The sequence below is a fragment of the Pan paniscus genome, chromosome 15, assembly GCF_029289425.2.
Source record: "Pan paniscus chromosome 15, NHGRI_mPanPan1-v2.0_pri, whole genome shotgun sequence".
NCBI lineage: Eukaryota > Metazoa > Chordata > Mammalia > Primates > Hominidae > Pan > Pan paniscus.
In genome coordinates, this window is record NC_073264.2 from 73,769,026 (window position 1) to 73,791,289 (window position 22,264).

The following is a 22,264-nucleotide window of genomic DNA, read 5'->3' on the forward strand; positions in this document are numbered from 1 at the left end:
TATTTTAAAATAATGTAAAGAGTATAATCAGATTGTTCATAACTCAAGGGATAAATGCTTAAGGGGCTGGATACCCCATTCTTTATGAGTGCTTATGTTCATATTGCATGCCTGTATCGAAACATCTCATGTACCCCATAAATATCTACATCTACTATGTATCCACAAAAAATTTTAATTTAAAAAATTTGTAAAAGTCTATATATAAAATACTTACAAGGTTAATTTAAATTAAAATTCCGGAAGGATTTTTTTAATGAAAGGAAGTTCTGAAACTGATGATTTAGGGATATAATAAAACTCAAATATGGTTCTAGTTACATGGAGTGATTTGGGTTTCTTAGAAAAGAAGGGTAAAAGGAATGTGATGTAATAGACAACTGGTCATCAATAAAAATAAACTGAATTTTTAAAAAAATCTCTAAACTGCACAACTCTACCCAGAGTTCTAAAGAGAAGGTCTTCCAGGTACATGCAGAGGAAAAAGAAATGGATAGGGGAATGTTTTCTGGTGGAGCCATATCCTGAATCATCCCTAACATGTGCTGAATAATGACCTAGCTCCATCCAGAGACCAACCCAGGGACCCATTCCCAACACATAACAATCCTAAGTCAGGATACTGCTAGAGGCATCCATAGATTAAGGCAAAGATCCGCTGTTATGAGAATCTGAATAAGGCATGCCAACCTCAACTTCCACCTTACCCAGACTGGCAGCCCTTGGGAAAAGCTGCCCCAAAGCCATCTAAGTGTGCCCAGTAGGCACATGGTCATGTTCAGTTAGGGCACTCAAAGCTGATCTTCAGTTTTCATTTTTCATTTATCACCAACACTGAAAAATGGGGAGATCTCATCAAAATGTTTGAATTGTGACCTCCCTTGAAAAAAAAAGATCTGGGAACCCTGGGCCCACCTCCTGCAGGCTGCATCCCCTGAGCTGAGTCACGGCTGCCCCATTGGAAGCACAGGTGCTTCCTGGTTTGAGACACTCCCTACCACTCCTGTTGTCTCCCTGTGACCTGAGACTGAGCCTCAAGGGCTGTTCCACATCTCTCTGGCATTGTCATTTATGTCACACCTGCCCTGCTTCATTCACCAAAGATACCTGCTCTGTCAGCATCGGATTTGCAACCCCAGAGCTAACCATCTATGGTAACTACATGTTTCCGAGTGGATGAGGAACATGATTTCTTTCTCTCTTTTTCATTCTCTGGCCCATGTGTGTACTTTTGCCCTCCCTCTTGGTCAGTGACCATCTATAGACAGAAAGCACATCATTCTTGGCCTACAACCCATTATCAGACACGTGAAAAAGTCAGTCCCTGTCCTCATGGCCCACTATTATGGACATTTGATCATCCTGGATCTCCTCTATCCTTAGTTATTTAGATGGATAGTACACCTTCATGCCAGACCTCTCATCCCTGTGAGCAGCCCAAAGATAGTATCTGCAAAGAAAGCCCGAGTCATGAGGAAAGACACACTCTAGGTAGAAAGCACTGGCCCATCAGAATCAAGGTCCTCTTTTCTAGAGAGTAAATTAGAGGGTGCAATCGCTTCCCATGGAAGAAGATATTTTATTCCTTAGGTGACTTCTTAATTGAACCTAATGTCTCAAATTTTGAGTCACTATAGGAAGTGGGTGATGTGTAATAAATATGTGAAACTTCATTTTACTCTGTGTTCATCAAAAGATACATGGATAAGCTAAATGTGGTTTATACATGCAATGAAATACTATTTAGCCTTCAAAAGTAGGGAAAGTTTGACACATCTACGTAAATAATCCTTGAAGATATTACACTAAATGAAATAAGTCCGTGACAAAAGGACAAATGCTGTATGATTCCATTTATACAAGGTACTTAGAGGAGTCAAATTCAGAGGGACAGAAAGTAGAATGGTGGTTGCCAGGAGCTGGGGAGGGAATGGGGAGTACGTGTTTAAATGGTACAGAGTTTCAGTTGGAGAAGATGAAAAAATCCTAGAGATGGATGGTGATGATGGTTGCACGACAATGTAAATGTACTTAATGACACAGAACTATATCTTAAAAGCGGTTAGAAAGGCAAATTTTATGTAATGCATATTTCATCATAATAAAAAGGAAAAAAACCCTAAGGAGGGCACCATATTGGTGTGGGGCTTTCTTTTTACTGCTAGGAAAACTTACCAAGTCCATAATGCAAGGCATAACGTGATATTCAGTCTAAAGAAAGATGGAGTACACTAGCAGCAGCATTACAGTGTCATGTTCATCTCCACTTGGCCCCACTGGGGGCCAGCAATGCTCAAAGGTCAAGACCTGGCCTGACATGCTCACCTGGTTCTGTCTGACCTAGAGGACCCCTCAGATAAGAGGGCCCATCTTCACACACAAGGAAAGCCTACCCCGGGGGTTCCAGCTGACAGCTGCACCAACCAGCAGCTTGGGAGGCTACACCAACAGCACCTTCCAGACAATGAAAATTTTAACCTCCCACCTATTCTAAGCACACATTAAATCTTGCATTTTTGTGCAAAACTTCTATTCTTGGCACAGGTGTGACAGCAACCTTGGACAGGTATACTAAGTCGGTTCACATAATCAGGCTTTCAATCCATCAATTTTGGCCATGAAGAGGGTGATGATGGTGATGGTGATGGGGGAGTGGGTGACAGCAACCCTGGCTCAGAGAATGAATGCTGGCACCAACCCTGGGCATTGTTCACTTTCCAGGCCACCATCTGTCAGCCAAGCCAGTGGCAACTGCTGTTCTAGACCATGCTTGTAAATAAAACAACAAGGTTCAACAAATCTTGGCATGGAAGTGGGAAGAATCATCTCAGGAGTCCCTGCCGCATGACGGCGTGAAAGTGAACTCACACAGGATGAGCTCGGTTGGTCAAGCAAATTTTACAGAGATGCTATAGGAGCATTGGAAACAGACTTTTATTTAACAGAAACTTACACACACTTGGTACAAACCCTACATTATGCAAACCTTTATCACAGTTCTACACAGGTTGTCACTTGTGGGAGTTGGTTGGAAAGCAGATTATTATGATAATTATTAGCATTTTGACAAGGGACATTTTCTACCAGAAAACGTCAGAGAAAAGGGCTACAAAATGATACAGACACTCTCGGTGATCCCCTCCACCAACAGGACTGGCTTTGAACAGGAAACCTGAAAGGACTGGCAGGAAGTCGGTGCCCACCTGCCCTGCCCTTTCAGAGGCCAAAGAGATTCTCAGGCTCAGAACCATTTCAGTAACACTGTGACTCAAGGACCTCTGCTGACCAGAATACCCGGCCTTAGACTATTCGTGTGTTATTATGACTCTGCTTACAAGGGAGGGAAACCCAAGAGCATGGCTGTGTGAAAGCCCAGTGCAGTGGGGAGCCTGCGGGTAGAACCCAGTGGCTCAGCCAGTCAGCCCTGCACCTTTGCTGGGCCACAGACAAGCGCCGAGATACATCCCATCGGCCAAAACGCCCACTTCCGCCAGCTCGGCCAGAAAGGGCCATGTTAGAACACTCGCCGTCTTCCTTGGCTCCCATCAGCAACTGAATTTGAGGTTCTCATCCTTCAGGTCGGCCTTCCTAGCCCTTGGGGACAGCTCTGGAAGCTCAGGCCCCAGAAGCCAGCTCAGCATAAGGTTCCCTTTGCTCATCTCTTCTAGGAGTTGTTAGGTGACTGAACTAATATCACCTCAGCTGATGCTTTTATTCTTGCTTTTTTTTTTTTTTTTTTTTGCTGCATTATTTTAAACAAAGCTCTCTGTGTTCGAATCTATTGAACTTGAGGGGATATATTCCATCAATAGATGGAATTCCTTTCTGAGCTAGACCTCATCAGACATGATAACTAGGAGGCAGGCTGCTTCTGACATTCAGATAAAAGGGGCTTGCCTGGGGTGAGGGGGCAGTGAGGGTGGGGGAAACTGCTGATTTGTGGCTAAGTTATTTCAGTCAAGTCTTAACACACAATCATTTAACATCACCAATACTTTCAATAGACTTTTGAAGGAGGAAAAAAAAAAACTGAGCACTCCTCACTTACCACATCCAACTCGCAGAAATAAAAATACCTAAAGCACATACATGAATGGCTTTTTAAAAAGCCTGAGAGAGCAGAGTTGATCTTTATTTTCTTATTTAAAATGTGGGGCATTTTTCTTTAGAGTTAATATGCAGTCTTTTATTTTACATTAAGTACTCTTATGATTTCACGTCTTCACAAAATTGCGCTTAACTTTTGAAGTAGGAGGTACTTTAAACAAAAATACTGTGCAATGTCAGCACTTTTTTCCTTTTAAATATTGAAATAAATAAAATAGTTAACTCTTTTTTTCCATCAGTTTGTTTGTGTTCAGTTATTTCTACTGTAGAGTAATTCCAGGCGGACCTGGGTACTTTCTCACAGACAATCAAAGAAAATATAATGAAGATTTAAAAAGAAAAAAAAAATCTTCTTATTGCACAAACTGAGGCCATTCCCAAGGCTTCTGTGGGCTGAGCTGAGTTGCGCTGCAGGATTTTCCACTCCTGTGCTGGCTCCTGTGTTGTCTGAAACACACGCACAGGAGGGGGCTGGGCAAGGGAAGAGGAAGAAGAGGAGGAGGAGGAGGTGCCAATCATCCTGGCTTCTTTTCACCTTCTTCGGAAATGGCTTGCTTGAAGGATGCTGGAGTCCCCAGGTCATAATGTTGACTGCAGAGGGAAAGGCAATGAAAGATAAAACAAAAAACAACAGCATGGAACAACTACTTAAAAAAGAAAGATTAAAATTAAGGGGTGACAGAAATGAAATGAATTAAAAAAAAAAAAAAGAAGAAAGAAAGAAAACCACCAACTAATCGCCAAGTTAATGAGGCTAGGCCAGGTGCAACAAAAATCGGGGTAGTGTGTCCAGCGCCTTGAACTTCAGCAGCATGAGATCAGCCAGGAATAGGGCAGGTCAGTTGCTACTGGGCCAGAGGCAGAAAGAACACAGCTGGATGGTCAATTCCCAGGTGGTGTAGCAGGCAGAACTGGGTGTTAGCAAAAGAAAAAAAAAAATCCCCTCCACTTAGAAACCAAACAAACTGAATCTTTTCACAGTTAAAACACCCCAGAAAGGACCTTTATGATGTCATCTCTCTCCCTGTCATCCAAGTAGAAATGAGTAGTTCTATGGTATAGAACCAATTCAGCCACAGAAAACCCCATCAGATGCCTCATTTGGCCTAAGCCCAAAAGGACACTGCTTCCTTCACAAGCACACACACTCAGCCCCAACCCTGCCCCAAGTGATTCAAGTGTGTCAGAGTTAGTCGGAGACAGTCCCCAACCAAGAGACCAGTTCCACTCCTCTACTAGCACAGTGATCCCTTTGTCAGCCTTGGAACCTGGTGGTGTTTCACACAGGTGGGCCCTTTTGCCTGGATAGCCACGCATAGCTTTTGCTTCTAGCTGAAATGAAATCTGCCATTTTGGTCTTTGGAACGGAGTAGTTGACACAAAGGAGTGAGCAATGAAACCAAGTACTACCACATTTCACCCCGGAAGCAGTTTCTGAAAGCAGAGATGGGTGTCCCAACAGTGCCTAGATCACATTAAGCTGAGCGATAAGGGAGGGAGAAGAGGGAGAATGGGCCTAAATGGAAAATGGCCAAGCCAGCAAGGAAAAAAGCTCAAAAGCAAATGAGCAGCTCAGCCTCTTCCAAGTTGAAAGGCCCCTCCCCTGCCCCACCTCTCCTGGTACCCAAGCATCACTCAATGGCCAGGTGCACAGGCCTGGATTAGATGCTCTTCCAAAGCTGAGACTCCATTCATCCAACTTTCCTCCTTGACCAAGTCCTCCCTCCACACCTGCTCCTGTTCCTTGCCTCTACCCCATCCCACCCCACTGTCTCCCTTTCTGATCTGCTTTGCTGGTGCACCCTACCCCCACTTCCCTCATGCTCTTTGCTGTCACCACCTGCCTCTAGCTCCTTCCCTTGACTGATCAAACCCAGGTGACCTTTCCTGGGACCTCCCACAGAACGCCTGCCGATTGTTCTCTCCATGGGCATCTGTCATCATTTCACTCCCTGCCAGGAGTCTTTCTGTCCCTCTCCCAGTGCCCTGACCCCTCTGGTCAGATGTTACCTGCCACTCTGTAGTGAGTCTGTCTCATAAGCTTCCCCCACACCTTTCAGTTTCTTCAAATTTCCACCCCGACCTCCCAACACACACACACATGTATTTTTCCTTTGCCCCACTAAAGCCACCTAGAAAATCGTGCGTGAGTCCCAACTTGGCACTCCTAACTTCCATTTTCTCTTTTGTTTCCTCTGGTTAGGTCAACTGCAGGCCATAAAAATGAAACAATGTGCAGCTGTGTTCTTAGTCTCCTGCTCTCAATCCCCTGCAAGAAGGCATAGTTTTCTACCCCTCCACACATGGTCAACCCCTCCCCACCCCTGTCCTGACATCCCCCTTTTCTCTCCTTTACCCCTCACCACCACCTCACCACCTCCCACCTGCCCCCTCTGACTTAACCACTGGATGCTGTGTCCAGAGACTTCTCCATTCTTTCTGTCAACAATATTTATTAAGCATCCTCTATGCATAGAGTGAGATTTGGTAAGACTTCCACTAATTATCTCAGAAACTGCTCAGTTCTCAGTTTATTTCAACAAATAATTATGGCACATTGGTGTCAGGCACTGTCTGGAGGACATGAGTGATATCACCTTTGCCCTCAAGGAACACGCCATCTGTTTGAGAAGGACTACAAGCAAACATGATGTGTTGTGATAAGCACAGGAGCAGCAGGAATGGTACTTAGGCGGGTTTTCAAATGGTGATTTTTGCCATTTTACATGGGTTAGGTTGTGATTCCCAGCTTTGCTTTTTGTTCAAATATTATCTCCATTGTCTCTGACAATAGACATTCTTGCCTACAGATTCAACAGCAACGGTCCATCTGGAGCTCTTTGTTGATCTAGATGGCTTCCTCCAAGAAAATCTTCTTGTCTACTGAGATCCATGGCAAAAATAATCACATACTACCCCATGACAGCTCTTACATGATTTTAACTATTTGTGAATTTCTAGTCTGATCCACTAGGTCACAAAATAAATCCAATGGCCAATAAATTCATTGCCCCATGTTTAATTTTATCCTATCCTTGACAGTGCTGAGCAGTCACATGCATACTGTTGTTACTCAGTCCCTAGTTGCCAAATGAACCGAGGTATATCTGAATGAAAATGTTATCATCCAAGGTCTGTAAACAGAATAGCCTGAAATCTCAGCTGAAAGGCCAAATGTCTGAGTCACCAGTAATGGGGTAAATCAATCACATACCTCCTGATGTAATGCACTGAGAAGGATACAACATCATTTCTAAGGTATTCTAACCAAAATGCACAACTTCAGTTTAGTCATTAGAAAAACAGCATCCAAGCCTGAACTGAATGGCTTTTGCTATGAAATGACTAACCAGTATCGAGGTTGTGAAAAACAAGATTGTAGTACTAACTATTCCAGATTAAAGGACTTGTAAGAGGACATGGCAACCTGTGAGCCCAGACTGGATCCTGGACCAGAAAAAGGACACTAGTGAGACAACTGGCAGAATTTGCATAAGGTCTGTAGGTTATAGCATTGCATCGATGTGAATTTCCTGATTGTGATCATTGTACTGTGGTTATTTGAAGAATCTGGGTGAAGGACATATGGGAATTCTTGGTATAATCTTTGTAAGTTTTTTGTAAGTGTAAATTATTTCAGAAGTACATTTTTTTAAAAGCCATAGTTATTGGTTGAGTTCCAGTGGTGAGATACTTTGAAAACCTAATTGCCAATGTTTTTTATCTAATAATTCAGTTCTGACAGGAATCTTCCATCATTCCCATTTATTTTGTAAACCAATCATGCAGAATGGCTTTTCCTATATTGCTATTTTGAATAGGTGATCAGAAATCACTTTTATTAAACACCACAATATTATATAATTCAATGTTTTTGTGTTAGAAGCAATTGGGTTTGTGACCAGGGCCCAAAATGTTCACTCCCTGCCACCATTACTCCCGCTACCACTGGCACCACAAAAACAGTGACCATTTAGGAAGCTCAACTTTAGTTCACCCAGAAAGTTCATGAGGACTTAGACATTGCTACTTCTCAGAAAGATTCTAAAGTTTCATTTGGGGTTTCTGTTGTTTCAGTTTTTTCTTTTACAGAATCAAATACCTCCTTTTCATCCAATAAATTCTTGAATAAAAGACCTACAGGCATTTTACTGATTTCACTCAAGAAATCTTCCAAAGATGATCTTTGGGGAAGTCAGTATAGACTTAGGAAAGATTATTAGAAGATCCATACATCATTTACTGAGCCTGGAACTTTAGACAAGTCATCAAACAGGATCAAATCTCAGTTTCCTCATCAGTAAAACGGGAATAAATAACATCTACCCTACCTCATAGAGTTAAGCATCATCATGAAATAATATAAGCTACATATTCTAATAGGGAAAGAAATGTCCATTTCCTCTCTCAGAAACTGAGGCAGAGATCCCTGTCAACAAATTCACACAGGGAGCTGAGCCCAGAGCCCAGAACTTGTCATCTCCACTCTAGGCTTCCACACACCAGATCAAAGACACCTCACTCAGAAAATACACAACACAAGTCACTTCTCCTCCAAAGGCTGAGCAAAATCCCCTGAGGAAAAATTCCTAACAGATGAGTCTGCTCCAATTTTAAGTACATGTTCAAGATCATATTCATCAGATGTAACAGGAGGTATACTGGGATAAAATTAATTAATTTTATTCCGCCATGAGGTGAGAACCCCCAAACACCCTTTAGTTCTCTCCCTGAGTAATGATCTTGCGTTCCCTCCAGTGCTGTATAAAGCAGTATCAGTCTGTAGCCCATTAGATGCAGAGAGAGATGCAGAGTAAGCAGGAACCCTTAAAGGGATGCTATTGATGTGAACATCACATTTTTTTTATTAAATTCTTCTCTCTAAAATACCGGTAGCAAATTGGATTACTGTCTTTATAGTACCTCTAAAAAATTAAATGCATATTTCTAATTCCCAGGGTCATAGTGATTATAGTGTCTGATCTTTACATAGTCTCTCAGTAACAGAAATAAAGGATTTGATTGTTCTAGGTAGGGAAAAAAATCAGCTAGACCATAACAATTGTCACCTTTAGGTCAACAGCCCCCCTCCCCAGGGGATTAAAATGTTGTAACAAATTTAGAAAGTTCTATATCTTTGGTTCCCCTCCCTTTGGCCTGGGACTCAGAAAACTCAGGGTGGTACTTTACTGAGCTAAGGGCAAAGGAAGCTGGCCAGATCGTTTTCATCTTGATGACTCTAATTTCTTTTGTATTTTAAATTTTGAGTAGTGATACTTATTTAACAACAGCAACAACAGAAAGGTGTGTTGACTGTTCACACAGCTCCTACAATTCCTAAGGTCACAAAAAAGGTGATCTCTTTGTACATTGTCTAGAAATGATGATTAAGAAGGTAAGTTATCTACAATATTCCGCAGAGAATCTGAATCAGAACTCTCTTTTACAGGATCTAATTGCTTACTCTTCCCTTGTTGAAATTTCTTTTAATGACGTTACCTTTTAAAAGCTATATTCATTACAAAAACCCTTTTCTTCAATTGGAATTGAGAAACAGCAAAGTATGTATACATGCATGCATATATATTCCTTAATTATAGACTATGCAAGGGGCAATGCAGGCAACGATAGAGTATAGGCTCTACAATCAGGTTGCCAGGGATCAAAACCTGGCTCCTTCCTAGGTGTACATTTCTTAACCTTATTACTAACCTCAGTTTCCGCAAACTGGGGATTAATATAAACACCTATCTCATGGGAGTAGTCATGAGGATTAAGTGAAATATTCCAAGGAAAGCGCCCAGAATAATGCCTCACACAAAAATGTAGATGACTGCTATCTAGAGAAAGGGAGATAAAGATATCAAATCCACCACTAAAGTGGTTGGAAACCAAGGACAGCCAGCTTCCTCCTCCGACACCTTCTCTCTAGGAGCTTCCTTCCTTTGCCTTAAAACATTTCCCTCCAATGCAATGCCCATCCCAGTCCCTCAAACTTAACTCACTTAACCTCTCTGGGTCAACTTTTCTCAACTGAAAAGTGAAAGATTTGAACTTGATCATCTTAAAAGTCCCTTCCAGTTTTTAAGAGTATAAATCTTGAGTCTGTTCAAAGACTCTATAAGCAAGGTGAGACAAGATGGTCTGGCCATGCTAAGAAAACTTACTATGCTTCTATTACCCCAAGGAAGAAAAGTGAGGATATCAACTACCTCCAAGAAGAGAAACTGAAGATCAAATATCAAGCTATACTATTAAATATAAAATAGACAAGCAATACCCATTCTCAGATAAACATTCTCCTGGGAGTTTGCCTTGTTAGTTCTAAATGGTTAGTTTCTCTGTTAGACTCCAAGCTAGACTCTGAAATTAGGTAGCCTTTTATAATTTGCTTTAAATATGTGGATTAAAAGAAAAAAAACACCTCAAGTGTAAAGGCAAATTGTCATTGAGAATTCTGGGATTATGAGCAACTGGACAGAATTCAAATGAGAGTGTAGATTGGTTGAACATATGTTTATTAACATAGAAGCTCACATTTTATCAATGAAAGCAAGTTGTAATCCCATGAATCCAATATCTGAGTCAAAGGTACAGAGTAAAGAGGTAGAAAATGACAGCAAGTGTACATTGTATCCCCGTAGCAGAAACCTACTGGAACAAACTCTATTGGCTGACGTGTCAGCATGCAGAATATGACAACCTTGGAGGTTTATGCCATATTTCCTAGGAACAGGCCACATATAGATTAGACAGAACATCCCAAAAGTGGTTGGGATTGTTACTTTCATCCCCTCAAAACTGAGAATAAATGCCCAGGCGATCACATACACATCTCAAGCATGAGAAAAGTGGAAGCCCTTTCTGTCTCAGGCTACCAGGAAAGCACAAAGGTCTCATTTCTGGGTTTCTTGGCTTGTCCTTGGGTTTTAGGTTGGTTTGTTATTTTAAGGAGTGGTCTAATTCATGAGGATCTGCAGGGGCTGGACTGTCAAAGTAGATCTTCCCAGAGACACTGATAAGCAGTCTGTTAACCAGGCAGCTACTTGGGTCTCCCAACCCATGTCAAATGGTTCTGCCTGTGTTTCCAGAACCGTGCACTCCTGGAGGCAAGAGACCCTGGCCAACCTTAAAGGGAGTGCAGAATCTTCCAAACAGCCAAGTTGAGTTTTGTGCCTAATCAGGGATCTTCTTTAATTTGGACTCATCCCCTTGGTTTTGAAATTGGTACCAAGAGTAAGAAATACCACCTAGACATGCAGTGCCCTGTGGCCACAACCTCCCTATTCCTACCCAAATCCAGCAGCCAACTCCAACTTCAGTTCCCTGGATTTCACTTCCAGGTTTAGCCAAGGGAGGCAGAGTTAGCCAAGCACTTCCCCAGCCATTTTCTCTTGTAGTTGAAGCCAGAAGCCTGCCATTCTCCACACTGAGCCCCTCCCATAGTCCAAGCAAGACTCAGATCACACACCTATGCCAGGGCCCACATGAGTTCACATGCACACACAGGCCACAGAGGGCCAGGGGGAGACACTCCAGCAGCCACTCTTACACTAAGAAGGGAGTCCAAACCCAGGAAAACAAAAAAGCAAGCTGGGGGGAAAAGGAAAAAGAAAAAGAAAACTAAAAAATAGATATGATGGTTTTGCCCACATTGGAAGACAGGTTAGCCAAGACATACCTTTTGACTAGGACCTCGCAGCCGGTCATTCTTGGGACTGTCAGTGAGGTGGGTGGCCTTCTCCATCGCCCCAGGGGCCTTGAGCAGTGTTGCTTTGGTTTATTTCAGGAAGTGCTATTGGAAACATAAAACAAAGTGCCTGGCGGGCACTATAAAAAAAAATAGAAGAAATACGGTAGCCTTGATCATCCAATGGGTATTGATACGTTTCTTAACAGGGGCAAGGGGAGGGGAAACACACGATGATGTCTCCTTCTATCTTCCAGAAGCACGGCCTCGGCCTTGGGTGGTGGAGTCACTGCTGAGCCCATGACGTTCTGCTTATATTCCATCCCTGCATTTGGAAGTCGTTCTTTGCCAGGAGGAAAGTGAGGAAAAACCAGCAATAACAAAACAGCAGCTCTACTGACGGAGGAGGAGGAGCCCAGGAGGCGGCTGGTCAGGGCCCAGGTGTGAAGGGAGGCCAGGCATAGGCACCCCGACTTCTCTGGAACTACTGACATTTTCTCGCAAGCAGAGAGGAAGATGGAAAGGTCGGGGAGGAGAATGAGGGAGGGGTCTGCCGCGGGGAGCCGCAAACTCCGTGGGGCACAGAAAGTGAAACCGTCTCCCATTGAGGAAATTCTCCCCACCGGGTGGCTTGCCTCTAAACAGGATATTGCTTCGATTTCTTTGATTTCCCTTCTCTCTCTCTCTCGCAAAAAAAAGTCTGGTTCTAATAATAGCTAGAATATATAAATAATAATGTTTTAATGTTATTGGTTCTTTGTTTCCAACCCAAAGTTCCTCTTCTCTTCCTTTTGCCAATAAATATGAAAATTGAGGACATCAACTCTGCTCCTGTCAAAAAGACCCCCTCCCCTCAGAAAAGAGACAATCCGTCTAACTTCCTATTTCTATGGAAAATAAATAGCGCATCACGATGCCATCTCTCGGAAGAACGCTCATTCTGCTGTTTTGTTTTGTTTCAGTAGTTTGCGCTTCTGTTGTACATACCCAAAACAGAGGGGTGGGGAGAGGGATGGAGGGACACATGGGAGGTGAAGGGAAAAAAAGCAAGGATAGAGGGAAAATCTAAAGTTGCCTTTCATTAAAAAATATATATATCAGAACCAGCACAATGACCAAAGTCAGAGGGGGATGGCTAATTGCCCAGAGAGTCTGTTCCGTGGGTTTAGCAACTGCCCTTTTTATCTGCTGTGGGCGAACCCCGGCCACTGCGGCGTCCTCGACAGGAGCGAGGCTCTTCCAAATCGTCCTCATCAAAGCCGTGGAAAGTTGACGTGTCACTTTCTGACGTGGAACCGAATAAGTCCTCCGTGGTACGTGCTGCGGCCGCTGCCTCCTTCTCCTTCCTGCCTTCTCCTCCCAAATGAGCTGACATGTATGATGAATATATCAGCACATGGGTTAAGCAACAGACAGCATTATTAATATTCTCATTACATTATTACAATGCTATTCTTAATAGCAAGATATTAAACCATTTGCACCCAAAGGGATTAACCCGGTGCATCACCTGGTGACAGGGATTTGGGACAAAGCAAACATTTCCAGGGAAGAGGCTTCCCCCACTCACCGAAAAGGCATCATCTCTACCATAGTACATATGTCCACAGCTTCCGACAGCAAAAGATTCAACCATGATCTTTCTTCTGTTGTGCATACACACAGGCGCTTGCACGCTCACTCAACCCTGCCCCAGACAATGATTTTCATTGGTGGTTTTTAAGCCTGGTTGGGATTTCTTTGGTGTTTTCTGTTGGTGTTTCTTTGAACAATGTTTGTCCTTCACTTTGACAGTCAGCTGTATAAAGGTATTACTGTCAGATAACCCATTCAAGGTGGTTAAGCCTCCATCTATTTCATTTTTATTTTACCCGCTTCCAATCCCATTCTTTCAGAACCCTTTCAATTCTCCCCTTACGCCATGTCGTTCATTTGCACTGAAAGCAAAAGGAAGTTGGAAAGTCTGATAAGCGGTAGGTGATAAAATAGTTTGTTTCCTTTAACCACAGGAGGAAATTTCTGTGATCTGCATCCACATACATGTGCATGCGTGCACACCACACACATACACACACACACACAGACACACACACACACACCCAGCCACCAGCCATGCCCAGGTATTGGTTACTCCAGAAAGTTCAGTTGTCAAATCTCATTCAGGGCACTACAAAGGTGAGAAATAGGAGTAGAAAAGCCCTAATAAATCAGAGCATCCTGAAATCTGTAAAACTCAGGTTTAAACTTTTTTGCATTCTAAATGAGCCCCAGGACTGCTCTTGTATAAAGGAATGATACATCCCTCATGGTGCCAATTTCAGGAACCTCACTTTCTCCCAGGAAACAGCAGCAGTAGGGTAGATGGGAGGGGAAGGAAGCTCTTCCAAGCTCCATACTCTTCTCTGGAAGGACCGTAGGGAGGCTCCAGAGAAGTATTCGCCCACCTGCCTTAACAAGCACATCTCATCTCATGGGCCAGTGACACCTGTTTCTTCCCATGGTATCAACTATTTCAGGAACATTAGAGTTAGACCTTGACTAAATGATCTACCAAAACCAATCCTTGGCAAATGCAGTGAGAATACCTAGGCTGGTAGAAAATGGCTCCCTGAGCCACATAGCAGACAGAACCTTGGAGGGAAAGCTGAGGGAAGGTTGTGGAAAGAGGCTTTGCATAGAAAAAAACAACTTCCCACTCCTGACATCCCATGGCTTCGATTCTAGCACCCCATCTTTTGTAAGAAAGGAAGGGGAGAAATTACAGCAGTTTGCAATGAGAATTCTGAAGCTGCCCCCTCTAACCCATCCAAACCTACAGCAGTCCATAACGTGTTGCTTAGACCATCACTTCAAGTGACCTTGCTTCTGGAAGTAGAGATTTCATCTGATTGCTTGCTTTTAAAAAACACTGCATTGAATTTCATCTGTTTTTTGTAAGTATCTTAAAAAAACAGAGTCCGCTATCACAAGGGCCCTGTCTTCTACGCTAGCATCCATAGAATAAAAAATTCAATGTTAGGTACCATGTTTGGAAAGTAAATGAATTGACAGAATTGCACAAATGGACCACCCTTGAGAGTCACACGTTGAGGGTTGTGTGCAGCAGAAACCACAGTCCTTTTAAAATTACTGATTTGCTACTCAAGCCAGCCTTAAGCCCTAAACAGCCCTACCATCAAAATATAAAAGGGCTAAAGCTAAGGTTTGCAGACAGAGCAAGGAAAGAGCTGAGTTGCTACAGTCAACCATGATGGGGTCATCTCAGTTCTTCTCTGGGGACTGGGAGTGAAAAAGACACTGGATAGAAAGGTAGAAAGGAGAAATGACTCCTCATTGCTGGAACAAAGCATCCAACCAAACTGTTTCACCTACTCATATCAGGGGCTGATGAGACTAAAAATGGGGTTGAAATTCCCTCCTCCCTGCCTCACGCTGTGGTCTAGTGCTGACATAATACAATATGAAAAATAGGTAGTACCAACCAACCATGGCCGGCCAAAAATAATGGTTTGGTTAGAACTAAAAAACAAAACAACCATTTGAACATAACCTGGAGACCTGAATTCATTTTAAGAATGAAGGAACAAGACCAAAAGTCTCTTTCTGTTATTTTAGTCTTTGGATAGGTTAAAATATAAACATATACACCAAATCAACTACAGATTAGCCCTAGGAATGCCTGTCCTTTTGCCTCATTGATCTATCGGGGTCTCTTCTGTTCTGTTTTAGAAAATGAGATTAGTGGCCAATGGCGGTGGTGTTTATGCAGCTAGCCAGGAGCCCGGGGATCTCTGACTCCCACAATTCAAGATGTGGTTGCTCTCCGAATACTCATGTTTCCACACCACACCACACTCTTCGGGTTTGCCCTAGGCACTTCCACAGAACAAACTCATCTTTCTGTTACATGTGCATCATCCACTACAAGAAAGCACGTTGCCTTCTCTCCAGGTTTTTCCACTCTACCTCGCTGTGGTCCGTAAAAACACGCACAAAGAAATATGCACCTCATGGAAAGGCCAGACACAAACCCAAAACTTCTCTTTGCCCTTTCCCCTGGATCCTAGGGCATAACTTTTGGTTCTTGAGACCCAAAGAAGAAAAATATCAGAATGAGCTGAAAACTCCTCTCCACTCGAAAGCATTGCCACCATCGCTTCCCTCTCCAGTCTCCAGCACCACAAGATGGAAGAGGAATGCAAGAGGAGCATTCCTGGTCTACGGGCACCCGGTGTGGGAAGGGGCCACACTCACCAGAGCGTCCACAGTCTGCGCAGGACACCAGCTCTTCAGGCCGCCCACTCTTCTTGTTCATGTTGGAGCCCCCCAAGCAGAAGTCACAGTAGTTATTGGGAATGACTGTTCCATCCGGTCCTTTCTGGGCTGTGGGAACATTTAAAACATTCCAATTTCAGGCTTACATGAGTTTCAACTGCCCCTTCTTCTCCTCCAACAGTGTGGTAGAATCTGCTCCAGAAGGAATCTGAGGTTTTATTATAACCAAGTTGGCAAATTGGGCTATGCTTTCTTTTGGATCCTTCCAGGTTTAATGGTACTAATAATATCTTGCAAGTCACCCAGAGTTTAATTTTTAGAGTATTCCCCAGCTCTGTGTTGTTGCAGAAATCACCCTGCTCCTCTGATTGCATCCTTAGATGATCAAACCATCCAGAAGAGGTACTGGTCAAGTGAACTACTCTCAGCCCTAAACAATCAGCCCTGTGGGCCCAGGCCCCAGGCATCAGATGGAAACCACACACCATGGTGTGAGGACAGGGAGAGGAAAGAGCCAGTGCCTGGACCTTGCCATTGGGAACAGTGCTCTTGTTTAGGAGATATTCTTCCTGTCCCTGAAATGGAAAACAAAGAAGCACTGATGGGAGGTCATTTCCAGGAAGAACACCAAAGATGCTCTTGGGGACTTAGACAAACATCTTGATGGAGTATCAATCTCCCTGAAGGGGAGTCTCATCTCCCTGAAGTCCAGACCCATTGATCACGGAAAGTATCCAAGACCCCAAGTGCCTAAAATCAGAACTAGACCCAGGCTTCTAGGCACTTGGCTCAGCCTCATGCCAGAGATGGATTAAATGGTGAGTTACTGAGCATGTCTTTAGGCTTAAGACCGTCACGAATAACTGAACACACTAACTTCAAAACCCACTCCTGCTGGAGGTCCTTAAACAAAAGCAAAGAAAAATCTTAGGACATGACTTTGAAAACAAAGCCTGTGAGGAGAATAGCACCTGTCCTTATGCACCAAAATCATTCCATTTCCAGGGGCTGCTTGAGAAACCTTGAATGGATTATTTGCATGGAGAGAAATGCTTCCCTTTTTCTCTGTTTCTCCCTCCCTATTGTGGGCATTTCTTTGTCATATTCACACTCCCTGTTTGTAACTAAGAAGAAAAGTCTTTCTGTTTATGGGATCAGCCCTAACCACCCAAGTATCTTCCTCCTCACCAGACCCAGTGTCTGCTGCTGCCTTTCATTATTCACTGGCTAACGTTAATCAGGGTCCCATACGGTACAAATCTGAAAAAGGAAGCAGAGATGTGAGCAGAAATACCATCCAGACAGTAAGTGATAAACAGATTCACCCACTTTAATGTGATTCCCTCTGGCCTCCACTTCCTCCATGCCTCTGCTTTGCCTCCAGGAATAGAAAACCTACCTGGGGAAGGCGGAAGACAAAAGCTAGAGGAATTTCATTATAGAGGGTTAATCCATTTATCAGTTGCTATTTGGATTGTTTAATTGGTTTCTAAGTCATTGATTTCCATCTTCAGGGAGGCAGACAATTCTCTGCCAGAAGTGTTAGCTGTTTGGGGGAGACAGAGGAGCTGGCCACATTCTGGGGTCTGTTCAGTGTAGGCTTGTCTTCATCAGTCCCTGGATCTCAAACACATTTGCATAGCATACAGAATGCTTTTGAAATAATCTCCAAAAAGCAGTACATCTGCAAAAATTTTACTCTGCCTACAAAATTTTCATTGCCCAAATCCAAAAGTACCAGAGTCCCCTTCTCCCTTCTCCCTCAATTGCCATCTTCGTCATTTTTAGAACTCTCCTAAGAAAATCCAAGCATCTCTATGAAGCAAATAAACTCAGGGTTTCCTCAACAAGATATGGATGGAAAACCATCAAATGATGAACAGAAAGAAGAGATAGGGTATACTAAATTTAGGGGCTGAGGGTAATCCAAAGTTAAGTGCCATGATTGATATGAGCTAGATATAAAATGTGGAGATGCCAGTTGTTACTTAGGTAGCTTCCTGTATGGAAGGCAATCAGAGAATCCCATATATATCATTCATAAAAACTTACAGGGGGCCTAGTCTCCTCAGCTGTCTCTCTCCTATACTCTTAGGGACTTCCTATAATTTTCAATTTCCTCCCCATTCACAAGATCTTTAAGCAACTAAAGAATCTGATTTTCTCCAACACACTGTCTCCCTCATGATGTATGAGGATGAGTAAGTAAAATATACAGTATAAAAGCTTGCAGATTAATTCTTGATATGGTTTGGCTGTGTCCCCACCCAAATCTCATCTTGAATTGCAGCTCCCATAATCCCCACATGTCATGGGAGAGACCGAGTAGGATATAATTGAATCATGAGGGCAGGTTTTTCCCTAGCAGCTCTTGTGATAATGAATAAGTCTCATGGGATCTGATGGTTTTATAAGGGGCAGTTCCCCTGCACATGCTCTCTTGCCTGCTGCCATGTAAGATGTGCCTTTGCTCCTCCTTTGCCTTCTGCCATGATTGTGAGGCCTCCCCAGCCAGGTGGAACTGTGAGTCCATTAAACCTCTTTGTCTTTATAAATCACCCAATCTCGGGTGTTTCTTCCTAGCAGTATGAAAATGGACTAATACAATTCTACACAGCATTCACTACCAACAGACCATTGGTAGAACACCCTATTGAATCAGGAACTCTAATACTACAAGAAATAAAAAATTAGAAATGATCTAGTAGAGCTAAGCAGGCAGTGATGGAAGAATTCAGCCTTTGTAAAAAGACCAAAGGAAAAGAATTGAATTCATCTGAAAAAGGGAAGCTTCTGAGGAGATGGAGTCAGAGCAGCATCCTGTTGGCCATACAGAGTTCCTGTCCAAGGGGTGAGGGAGGTCCTAAAATCCCATGTATAGGCCCTGGTATGTGCAGGAGTGACATGCCAGGCCAGCTGGGGTGCGGAGGTACATTTTTAGTCCGGCAATGGCCCAGTATAGAAAGTGATCATGCACAGCTGTTTTAGTTTTCAGAGAAATCATTTTTGCTTCAGTTTCTACTCTTTTCTTACAACAGTGAGCTCAAAGCATCCTTCCATTGTGGTCAGATGGTGTGGAATGGACTAATTGCTTATGCACCTGATTTTCTTAAACATTTTGGTACTTGGGATTAGTTTCAGAGCAAGGGTTCTCCCATGGAGCTCTCCCAAACTTCAGCTAAAACATATCAGTCATGCCCTGGGGAGGGCACAGTTGATATCACCATTATGACCCTTGTTTATATTGAGTCTGTGTGCCTCCTCTCCCCGTTTCACATTATCATCTCTCCATATTAAATAGGTCTACTCCTTCAGGTTGGAGACCAGGTCTAACCCGTTGTTGGAACCCCTACAATCTGTGGGATGAGTGACTTAGAGAGGGATGGCAGGGATGTTAGTGGGTGGCACAGTGATGCCCTGGGAGCACCGGATATCATTCACTGCCCCTGGTTTATTTCCCTACCAGAGGAGAGCTGGTCCATGTGTGCATGAATTGGTCTGTCACCTGGTCTCATGGCCAGCTCCCAGAGTACACAGAAGTCGGTAGCCAATGGCCCTGAGTCACTGGAAGAATAATACTGTACCCCTCCTGTGGGAGGCGAGACATCATTCTGCACCAAACACATGAGAACATAGAAGAAAATGATTCATTGTCTCTTGAGAAGAAGATACCTGGTCATGCCTATCCACTCAGCTTCCCTTTTGTTCAACTGCGTATTGAGAAGAAAAGGAAGCAGACATTTATCACACCACAAAACTGTGGCAAATCTTTTGCTGGATGCTTTATATATGTTATTTCATTGATTCTTGCAAAAACTTTGTGAAGTAGGGAATTTTTTGACAGATGCAGTAACTGAAATCCAAAGAGATTAAAGCGCTGGCTCCAAGCCTCGGTTGGGCTCTTCGAAGGCAGGTTTCACCCCGTTTGTCTGTGTCCCCAGAGATTGTGCCTCTAATCACACTTCTCTGCCTCCTGGGAAGTCCAGAGGTAAACACTTTGCAGCCATACCTTGCATATAAAATATTTCATAAATCTCTTTAGAGTCAACCTGATTCGCCCAATATGATATTTACGAAGCCCAAAGCTATAAAAATTATTGAGACCGGCCTGATAAAAGTGGAAATTCCCTTTGAACTTAAATTTAATGTCCCTACTACAGTAATCCATCCTGGGTGATCCTGTTTATTGTCATCTACTCTATGAAAACACTTCTCTGGAGAATTCCAGAGGCTCATGAAGGAATTTTTTTAAGTAAAGCTCACATCATGGCTAGGTTGGCCTATGGCCTGACCCAGCCATGAGCAATTTCCTGGTACTGTATATGAGATCATTATAAAAAAGATTTTACTATAAATAGGAAGCTCGCCCAGACCTTGTAAGTGGGATTTAAATAGAGATTTTGCTTCTGCTTATGGGAAATTGAGTCCCGCTTTATAGAATAAGATGACGGGGAGGGCAAAGACCCGACTGGCATCTCTATGGCAGCATCTGCGATGATGGATGTGGTTTTCTGTTGATTAATGTTCATGGGCTGAGATCATATAAGAGATACAAGTAAGTTGCTGAGAAAATAAAGTGAGCCTTAAGAGTTTAGAAATCTACCTGAGGGAGATAACTCTAAAAAGCTCAAAGGAAAAAAAATGGAAATCAGGAACAAAGTTCATGAAGAAAGTAGAAGAAAAATAACAGAAGGCAGGGAAGAGCATTCAGATAAATCAAAGCAAGAAAAATGAAAAGTGAAGCTTCACACAGCCCCACCACCACGCTCAGGGAAGCGAGAGCAGGCATTCTGGAAAGGTATTAGTGCACGCTACAGGATTTTTGAGTTAAATCAGGTTTTATGTCTATGGCAAACAAGGCCCCAAATCTTCCATAAAACTACCGCCCAGGCAGCACCGCCTCTCCCCCTCCCAGTCGGATCTCCGCTGTGGTGTGCCTGCCACTCACAGAAAGAATGAGTGGCAGGGACAAACCAGCCGTCGGCAACAGCCACTCGTCTGGGTTCTGCTGAGACCAGAGCTGCGTCCCAAGCATCCTAGGGAATAGGAAACAGGCCAGAAGTTCAGGCTCCTCCTTGGCACGTGCACAAAAGCATGGCCTCACATCCTGAGCAGACGCTCTGACCACCTGCCAGGGCCTGGTGTGCACAAATGCGCGGCCACGCTCGGTGCCCACCACCCACCACCCAGCCCCAGCCCCAGCCCCAGCTGAGCAGCTCCATTTCTGGAGCCTGCTAGCCTGGGAAGTTGGGGTGCACAGCCCTTGGGGAATTCGGGGGCAGTGAGCAGAGCCCTCTGGGAAGAGATGCGCCTCTCCTCGCCCCTCTCGTTTGTTCCCCCCGCCACCCTCCACAGGCTGACAGTTCCCGTGTCCCTCTACAGGTCTGACATGTTTCCATGGCAACCGGAATCCTGGGCTCCGGCAGCCTCCGCTCTTGCCACCTGTTATGACTTCATCTCTCAAGTGTAAAGCATGCTAGCCCCGTGCCACTTGGCTGTGCAGAGCGCATCTTCAGAGGACGACGGAGGGAAGGAAAGGGGAGAGGAAAGGAGGGAAAGCAGACAGGCAGCCCAGGCCGGCCAGGCGGGACGTGCTGGCTAGGCCAGTCCAGAGGAGGAAGCTTGGGGGCCGGAGATGAGAGGGTGGGGAGTAAGGGTGGACCCCGACGTGCCTTCCCTGCAGAATCAGGAGCAAGCCTCAGCTGGAGGCCACTGCCACGGCCTGCTACCTCTGCCTAGCCTTTAATGAGGGCTGCGGGAGGAGGGAGAGGCGGGCTGGGGAGACAAGGCGCCTGCGAGGAGCTCCGGCAGGCCCAGCGTGAAGCAGAGCCAGGAGAGGGTTAAAAGTGGCGTGATAGAGACTGTGGGGAAGGCTGGACCAGAGGGCAAAGGGAGCATCAAAGCCGGGATAAATGGCCTTAATTCTCATGCTCCCGCTCGCCGGTCGTGTTTACTCATATAAATTATCCCCCAGGCCTGACACCTTTTTTCACTGCTTCCCTAGAACTGATGAAAAAATAAATCCCACAGATCCCAGGAATAAAAAGTGTGGGGCTTTCATTCAGGCTGGTTCTCCTTGGCCACCTAATAGCAACTCAGGTCCCGCCCCAGGGCTCCAGGAGGAAGACAAAGGAAGGCTTCATCCCAAATGTGGAGGGGCAGGGGGCCTGGAAGCCTGGCGGGGAAGCAGAC

General features: G+C 44.1%; 1 protein-coding gene across 7 annotated transcripts in view; it reads right to left on the reverse strand.

The window, feature by feature from the left end:
* Positions 1-22,264, reverse strand: part of DPF3 (double PHD fingers 3) — a 286,317-nt gene that overhangs the window by 49,108 nt on the left and 214,945 nt on the right. For 5 of the 7 annotated variants that reach the window (XR_010109819.1, XR_008620912.2, XR_008620913.2 and 2 more), the window contains one exon: positions 16,052-16,180. Coding sequence is in view for 2 of the 7 variants with exons in the window: in XM_003824125.6 (XP_003824173.1) it covers positions 16,052-16,180 (129 nt within the window). In the remaining 5 variants the exon portion in view is untranslated. Of the gene's footprint in view, positions 1-2,912; positions 4,699-11,788; positions 13,166-16,051; positions 16,181-22,264 lie in introns of those variants that run through there. The other 2 variants (XR_008620914.2, XR_008620915.2) reach the window with 1 other exon arrangement.